At 41.4% G+C, this 9133-nt stretch overlaps 1 protein-coding gene across 8 annotated transcripts in view; it reads right to left on the reverse strand.

Annotated features, from left to right (window-relative positions):
- Window positions 1–967: 967 nt before the first annotated feature.
- si:dkey-237h12.3 (teneurin-3) overlaps window positions 968–9133 on the reverse strand; it is a 152820-nt gene continuing 144654 nt past the window's right edge. For all 8 annotated transcript variants that reach the window (XM_047584946.1, XM_047584951.1, XM_047584950.1 and 5 more), the window contains 6 exons: window positions 8945–9120; window positions 8285–8520; window positions 7309–7605; window positions 4058–5669; window positions 3548–3678; window positions 968–3020 (listed from right to left, as the gene is read on the reverse strand). In XM_047584946.1, coding sequence (XP_047440902.1) covers window positions 2268–3020; window positions 3548–3678; window positions 4058–5669; window positions 7309–7605; window positions 8285–8520; window positions 8945–9120 — 3205 coding nt within the window. In that variant the 3' untranslated portion in view covers window positions 968–2267. The remainder of the gene's footprint in view (window positions 3021–3547; window positions 3679–4057; window positions 5670–7308; window positions 7606–8284; window positions 8521–8944; window positions 9121–9133) is intronic.

Below are 9133 nucleotides of genomic sequence, written 5' to 3' on the forward strand. Positions count from 1 at the left end.
CAACGGCATAAAAGAGCAAAGACTATCCTGCTCCCACTCAGTTCAAAAGGCTGTTTGAAGTTTATGAAAAAGAAACCACTTTCTTATGTTTTTCGAATTATGCATTCCATCATCAGAGCCAGTCGTTGCTTTGATGAGTAGCTCTTAGCATGATCAGTGAAAAAATATCAACCTCAGTGTAATTCAAAGAAATTAAGATCTACACTGATCAGGCATAACATTATGACCTATGTCCTAATATTGTGTAGGTCTCCCTTGTGACTTCAAAACTGTTGTGACTCCTCAGATAATGGACATGGACCTTCTGAGGGTGTCCTGTTGTGTCTGGTTACCGGAGGAGGGCCTTTGGGTCCTATGAGTTGAGAGGAGGGGTCTCTGTGGATCATCCCACAGACACTTGATCAGTTTGGGATCTAGTGAATTTGAAGGCCAGGTCAACACCTTGTGCTGTTCGTCATGTTTTCTGAGTTGTTCCTAAAGTGTTTTTGTGTGTGTGTGTCAGGCTACATCCTGCTGGGGATGGCTGCTGCCATCAAGGAGTGTCATTGCTATGAAGTGGGGGTGTCTGGTCTGGTCTAGGTGGGTGCTACATGTTTAAGTAACATCCACATGAATGAATCCCAGGTCCAAACGTTGTTAACTCCTGTCAGGGGTCATAATGTTATGTCTGATCATTGTAATTGTTCCGGTACCTAAAACCCTTTGTAACGTTTGATGCCAACTGCTCGCATTTCAGGTTTATTGCAGCTTTAAAAAAAACAAAACAAGTATAGTTTATATACTTCAAAACAGCTTCAAGAGTCTGACTTCAAAGTAAAGCTTCATTTGTCTTCTCTGGCTTTGTTGCTCAGATCTGTTTTAATCATTAATGTAATTCTGAAATGTGTTTTAAAAGTGAACATTTGATTTGTAAGATAAAAAAGGCAGAACTTTCTTCCAGTTCTTAAAAAAACAACACACCCAAAAGAACCCAAATATCTTTTTTTTTTAATCCATGAGTGCATTTAACATTCAAAAAAATTATACCTACCGAGAACATGGATGTGATCTATATTTGAAACCACTGTAACCTTGTTTATGTGAGATGGGTTCATGAAATATTTGTGTTGATGAAATATTCATTGGACAGGAAGCCAAGTCAAAAGGCATTATGCCCAATAAACATTAAATTTAGTGGAAGTAATAGTCGACTGCATGTTATAGATACATCACCACTTGTAAATACTTGTCACTACATGCACAGGTTTCTGTTAATTACTTAAACAGAGCATTGTGAAGAAGCCCCACATTAGCCATACTGGTAGGAACGTAGCTTAAAAAAAGAAAAAGAAAAAAGACCAACAACAAAAAAAAAAGAATCCATGTCTGAAAAATCACTTAAAATAAAAAGAATAAAATCAAAATCAGCTGAACTTTATTTATGTATAAACACAACATAAATTACTGTTAATATGACTAATACAGACATTGATTCAGTTTCTTAAAAAAACACCATAAAACTCTTGCATAATTTACAAAACATGGTGTCCCTGTGCTATCCAAGACACGGCTGTGCCTTATCCCCCCCGACAAAGTTCTTCATACTTTTGCTGTCCTTTTTTTTCCAACAAAGAATATTGGGTACATGTTTCTTCTTTTCCGTTTAAAAGCATCTCAAAGAGAATAAGACGGTTTGATGTTTTGATGTTTACAGTGCTAAATCTGGTATACATTAGTGGTTGTTTGGTGAGGATATTTCGAACATCAGAAGTCTGATTAAAAACAAATATTTGCTCAAGGACACTGCTTGCTCTAGGACTGTGAACCCATGAGTCTCTTACTTCTAGAGAAGTGCAGATATGCATAATGTAAACATTTCCTTTGCTTTTATAATACTCTGTTGAGCCAGACATTTCTTGATGAAAACTTAAAAAACAAACAAAAAAACACTTAAATTACCTCACGGATTCTTCAAAGACACCACTATTCCTCTGCTTCAGAGTCCAGAGTCCAAAAGGCTTGTGCTACAGAGGAACTGACCTGTAATTGCCATGTTAAGGCTTGGTGTAGATGTACATGTACTCTGTAGTCTCTAGGTCACAATGCACAGCATTGCTTTTGATCACTTTATTTTTCTTTTTTCTTTTTTTTTTTTTTTTTTTAAACAAAAACACACTGACACTCAGGGTACATATAAGCAACTGTTATGTACAGTTGCTTTTCATTTCATCGGCTAGTACCTCTCTACCAAAACAAAGTCTCTTTGGCAGAAAATGCACCTCGTATTGTTACCTTTTCCCAATTTCACTTTGCCGAAGAAAGTGGATGTTATTAGTGCTGTCAGCTAACTCTGGGTACTGCTCGATGGAAAGCACATAGTACCCATCATATCCCAAAACCTTTCCGCTACTCAGAAGCTGCCTCTTTTCGCCTTCTGTCCAGGGGCGAACCCCTTCCTCGCCATCTCGCACTCGCTGCTGCTCTCTTGCCCACGCTCCTGCCAGGGCGCGCTGACGTGCGAGCTCGACGACCCGCGCTTTCTCCTCATCCACCGTGGATCCATAGCGGATGTGGAACGCAAGAGCACCAGTACGAATCTCCACATCTGCGAAACGCCGAGTCCGACTGTCCATGACTGTGGTGGACTGGGAAACAGTCACATTGACACCATTCTCCAGAGTCTTGTGTCCACTAGTTAGGTGCAATGCAGCAAGGTCTGCATCTGGAAGGCCCGGCTTGACAAAGTAGTGTGTGTCCCGCCCTTCTATTGTGAAGTGGAGGTCTTCCAGATAGAAAGCGTTGTTGAGGATGGTTGCAACCTTGATACAGTCCTCACTGGCCACGTTAAGTGTGTGAGTGTGGACGCTGCCCTTGTAGATGGCAAACATGACGGCTCTTCCGACGGGAGACATTGCAGCTGAGAACCACAGCCAAGACTTTTCACCTCTTCGACCTCGACTGAGATGGACCTCTGGCAGACGCTCGAATGACAAGAGAGAGTGTGCTTGTCTGGTTACTTCCTGCTGGACCCCAGAGATAGACTGTAGGAGAAGTGCAGTGAAACGTTAACGCTTGAACATGGCAGAACCTGACTCTGCAGGCCATTTAGAACCATCTACTGCTCTGCTTCAGAGAGTTTTCTCCCCCATCCAAGATAATGGTGTTTTCAAGCTGTGTTCTTAAGCAAAAAGTAGATAAATCCCAAATGACAGTTTTTTACACTTTTTGTGTTAAGGCCTTAGACCAAAGATATCTAGCATAATAAAATTCAAAGATAGACCATATAAAATTAGACAGTATTAAAATGTGTTCAGCTTGTAACAAAAACAAGCTAGAGAAGACGTTTTCTTGTTACGTGTTCATTATTATGTAGATATGTCCCAATTAAACTGATATTCTGTGAAATATATTGCAGTGGTCCAATTAAGAGATGGCAAGCTTCATAATACTGAGGTAAGAGGAAAACAATGGAAAAAAATATGTGTTTTTCTGGTTCTCTGTACTAGCATTAGTTTGTCATTTTGCTTTTGTGTTCAGTTATATGTGAGCGATATTTAATTTTACCCACCGGCAGATCATCCCAGAGTTGACTCTTCCCCAGTTCATAGGACGGCATACTTAGGTCAAACTTTGGGACAGGAAACCCAGGAATGGTGTTGTGAAGATGAAAGCCAAAGGTTACAAGCCAGCTGTTCACATCTAAAGAAAAAAAAAAAGGTAAAATACTGTATATTGACATGTTTGTTTAAAACAAGGGGTCTTGAACTCTGAACTCCTGAATTTGACACTTATTGCAAAGTAAGAGCCTCATTGATTTATTGATTGTACAGAAAATTAACTGGCCACTGATCATTTTCAAGTAAAACTGATGGAAACATTTGCTGCTTTTTCTGGTTGATAGAAAGATAATGCAAGTCTAGAGACTGCCTATGAAAAATATGAGAAACTGCAACAGATGCTGAATTGTTTCCTGATGATCACAGATGAAATTATTCATAAATAAAATGTACGTGCAGACCAACATAAGCATTACTTGCTAATAATAATAATCATAACCAGTGTTTCTAGAATTTCTTACCTGCAACATATTCTCTCACTTCATGGACTTTACTTATGGGGTTGTTATTTCTGAACATGTACAAATTAAAAGGAGCTGGCTCTTTGCCAACTTGTTTCCAAGTAGAGACATCTGGAATAGTCCACCTCCCAGACATTATATCGTAGTCCTGCTCCCCGAAGTGCAGCAGTTTGGTCAGGGGATCGTACAGTCCTCCATGAAACCCGAGTACAAGCTGGAAGTCTGGGTTAGAGTCAAAGTAGACCTCGCCATATGCCGTGTATTGGAGCTGTTTGACCAGGAGGCCGTTACTGGTGAAAACCGCCAGAGGTGTGCCAGTGTTATCACAAGCAATGTAGAACTCCTCTCCACTGCTGATCTCCATAGCAAACAGGTGACCTTGGAGGTCATAGTAGAGCGAAGTGATTTCTGAACTCGAATGGTTGTATACATGTGTTATCCTGGCTGGATAGCTCAGATCTGCATAAAAGTACTGCAGGTGTTGGCCCAAGCTTGTCTTGGTTGATACTCTGCGTCCAAGTCCATCGTAACGATACTGAATTGTCCAGCCACTGCTCTTGCTGTAAACCCGCACCAAGAGTCCCTTGGAATTATACTCAAATATTTCTGCTCCCCTCTGACGGAGGAAACCATCTTCATCCATTCTATACTGGATATCTCCGAGGCGGGTGATGCGGTCCCTCAAGTCGTAACGCAAAGGCAGGAGCCTAGCACTGTTTCCTGCATTTAACAGGTGCAGATTTCCATTAAGGTCATATGTATAGCGCCACATAACTTTTTCATTCAAGTACACAGTCTGGAGCTGGCCATCCACATCATACTCATAACTGTATTTGGTTGTATTGGCGAAGGGGCCAATCTTGATCTCTCGCTTGGTGACTCTGCCCACATCATCATACTGGAAAGTAATCCAGTACATGAGGGAACGAAATATTTCATACTGGATCTCCTTGATACGTCCATGTGCATCAAAGTGCTTGGTGTATGTCATGACCGCGGTGGATATGATCTGATTTATGTCATAGTAAATCACCCCAAATTTTCCAAACTGCTCAACCTTTCCTGAGATATCATCAAACTGGTAAAGGTCGATGGGTAGTGGTGTTTCGTTGATGACTCCTTGAACACTGGTGACACGCAGGCTGCTGTCGTAAGTGTAGTCAAAGCGTGCATTGACCATGCCATCCTCACTGAACCGGAAAATCTGCCGGTCAACCAGGGGACCAACTTGACGATAACGAATGGAGCAGATGAAACCTTCATTCTGCAGGTTGACAGTCTTTAGCACACCCGCTGTCTCGTCGTAGGTGAAGCTGACCCTTGTGCTGTCGTACAAGATCTCTGACAGTTTATTCTGGCGACGGTACCTGTACAGGACTCTGCGGCCTGTGCCGAGGTGGGCTACTCTCAGTAGGAGGCCATCTTCGCTGTAGTCTACAGCTACTGAGGCATTGCTCTCTGGGGGGTGATAAAGGTTCCTGTAATAACCGACTGAACGGATGGTCTGCATGGTGTAGCGGGCTACGCTTGGCATGGTGACAGCAGAAAGCCTGTCCAGGGCATCAAAATCAAATATGTACTGGCGCTGACTGTGGAGCAGGAGAACCATGGACTATAGGGAAAAGAGCAAAAGAGAAAGCCATTCATGAGTTACAGGGTGAGTGCAGGTAAAGTGCAGAGATTTCCTGTTTTCAAAAATGGAGAAATGGGGAAGCTGAAAAACAACATTAGCTGTCAATGTTGAGATAGCAGCTACCAATTGTGCTGTCAAAAACTATACCTAATGATACTGAATGTTAATTAGAGGAGAGTGTGGAAAATTTTTTATTCTTTTAAAAATGTTCACTAGCAAATGATTGTCTAGTACGGTAAACATACCGTACAAATCTATCTGACATGAGCAGTGTGTACTTCTAACCTTCTCCCATTACCAAGAGAGGCTTGTTTAATTAATTCACAATATATGCAGTTCATAGTGTGGCCTGTCTACCAAAGGTTTACCACCCTTTCTGTTAAAATGTCAGGCCCAGTCATCCGTTACTACATTGAGGTTCCTTGTGCTCCCAGAGCCCCCTGTGTTACTTATGTCAGAGTGTTGACATAGCCTCTCCAGGTCACGCAATGAAAGGATGCAGCCAGGAATGGCTGAGAAAATCTCTGCATGTTTTTGTAGCCGAGCATCTCTGTGCAATCTAAAAAACACTACAAAAACAGCAGAGGGCTGCTCTTTTGTTGTTGGACATGTAACAGCAGAAGACACAGATTGGCAGTCCTATGATTTTTGATGACTTATTACGGCTTGTGTATACTTTGCATGAATGAGAATGAATCTATTAGGCATCTAAGAGCAATAAGAGCAGAAAAATGTGATTATATTCTCCCAAATCAATTGTTTAGTCATTGTGTATTCTAGGTTGTTGTTCTAAAGCCAGAGACTGACCTGCAGACTACCTGAAAAGAATGGACAAAATACTCCAGCATTTTCCTGAACACCGGTACATTTTCATCTGGCAGTAAAAGCGTAGCACATATGAATAGAAAACAAAGTAATTGCAGCCATTAAATATGTGACAATTGTACTATCACTTCTTGCCAAGCAACACAACTATACCCTTAGCCGGTAGAAACAGTTAGGTGTTAGGTTTCCAGTCTCTGTAGGCTTCAGCTACCATTTTAAATGTATTAATTTCTTTACTTGTTACTACTAGACCTCATGAACACTATTAAACATAATGTCAGCTTAAAGCAAATATTTATTGGCAGTCTTGTGGCAGTAATTTACTATGCACAATGTAGTTTGGGGTGTTACAGCAGAACTGGTGTCAAATATGACACCATATGATACCATGGCAGCGATGGTCATGTTAAATAATTTTGACACCTTATTTCCTTGGTTAACCCTTACATAGTGTAAAAAAAGCCAATGTATAAATCACAGTGTGTTTACATATCACTGTATAACAGAGATGTGATCACTGGACAGGTAGTAGCACCAGATTCCAACCACATTTTTATGTACACAACTTGTAAACTATGCTTGTACGTTTTAAGTTAGCAAAGACAACCTCTGTTTATTACACAGTAATATGTAGAGGTAGAAAACTGGATTTGGGGATTATTGCAAAGGTAGCCTGTTCAGGGTGACCTTTACCGGACCTGTTGAGGTCTTAATTCACCCTGTGGCGATAAAGACCAGCCTGCAGTACAATATTTCTTACATATTTCTTCCCCTGGTCATGTTATTTTCTCACCTGCTCTAGGTAGGTGTAACTCCATATCTTCCCATCAGCAAACACCCTGGAAATCAGGCGGCCTTGGCTATCATACTCTAGCCTCTCAGTGGTGGGACCTCTCTGCAGACCACTGATTTGCCCACTGCTTGTGCGGCTCACATTTACTGGCAGTAGCTTACTGCTGGGCACCCAGAGGACTGGGTGGCCTGCGGTGTCATATATAATCTTTAAGAGGAATTTCCTGTGGTCATCATAAATCTTCTCTGTCCTCAGGGTGCGATCATAATCGACAGAAAGAATGTTCCGTCCGTTCACCTGTGGGAAAGATTTCAGAACGGGTTAGACAAAAAAATCTATAACAGCTCTCGCTGCTAGAGATGATAGTTTATGATTAATAAATAATGCTTACAAATTACACGACGGTGCAGTTTCAAGAGGAAATTCTCAGTGTTGATATCACTTCCTTTTTTTGTTTAGATGGCTCTTTAAGCTTCACAGAGATTTTCACTACAGTTGTCACAGAGATTAACGCCCCCTTCACGAGACTCATTAAACTGAGAGACACTCTGGCGATTGTTCAGGTACACTTAAATCACAACCTCCTAAATTTAGTGGAGACGAAAATTACTGTGAGGCAATGTAACCACCCAAGCTAAGTTCAAGAAGTATCATAAATCAAACATCTGTGTCAGAGGGCTGGAAGCAGGACTTAGAAGAGGTGGACTTACATACAGTGCTACAATACCAATATATTTTGTGACTCATAAATATAAATGGAAGGAAAGGAGTGTAGAAATATTTTCCCAAGGTTATTCTAAGGATAGTGACACAGCCACAATTTATTATTGATCCCTGGCCGCAGTATTGCCATATTATATTCCTCACTAAGATAACGAAGTCCATTGAAAAAAAAAGAATAAAATAAAAAATTGTGCATACACATTACTCATGATTTGCATGTGCCACAAGAAAAAGAGAATAAAAAATTGCATACCCTCAACTTGCGTCCAAACACGCTAACTTTTCCTCTGGTTTGTTCTTTGCGAAAGCGCCACTCAACCAAGTTTTGCCCACTCTCCCCTGGCAAGCTCATGTTGCGTCTGGCTACCGTTGGGTTGGCAGCGCCTGCCAGGATGTGGGGCTCAGTCTGGTAGTGGGTGTCCATACCGTTGGCATAGGTAATCCTCAGCGAGTTGTCGAAGCCCACTTGATAGCTACTTCTACACTGGTCTGTTGACGGTAAACATATACGAGAAACTGAGAACACAGGGGTAAACAGTTAACACCACCGCAATTATTTTAATTGATGGTCTCCTGGGGTGATTATTGATTTAATGTAATTGCGCCTAAAATGCTTAGTGTTTCAAATTAGACAATTTTCTGATGAAAAGAATGAAGTTGAATGATGCTCAGAAATAACTGGACCATCTGGCTCTGGCAGAGAGTAGAAACCACTTAGTTACAAGGTTGATGCGTCTCCCTGACACCCAAACCCACACATTGAGAGAGTAATCATTTACACTGTTGTCTGTCAGACCTTCTGAGCTGTAATAATACACGATTTAAGCTTACTCAACGCTGCCCCGTCAACCCCTTGAAACAATGACAAATAACCGCTTACGAAATAGCTGCCCGAGTCAGACAGAGGCCTTACCCTGAGCCAGAGTGTAGAAGGCACGAATGGTTGAGGTATTCGTTGTGATGCTGAGTTCTTCTTCTGTCATGGAGCTTTCAATGTCCACCGTTAAAGCACTGTATATGTCTGTGTACAAGTTATTCACCATTCCAGTGGGGAACGTCACATTCATTAGCCGCCCTTCACTGTCATAGCTGTTTGACAAAA

The sequence above is a fragment of the Mugil cephalus genome, chromosome 5 (genome assembly GCF_022458985.1).
Source record: "Mugil cephalus isolate CIBA_MC_2020 chromosome 5, CIBA_Mcephalus_1.1, whole genome shotgun sequence".
NCBI lineage: Eukaryota > Metazoa > Chordata > Actinopteri > Mugiliformes > Mugilidae > Mugil > Mugil cephalus.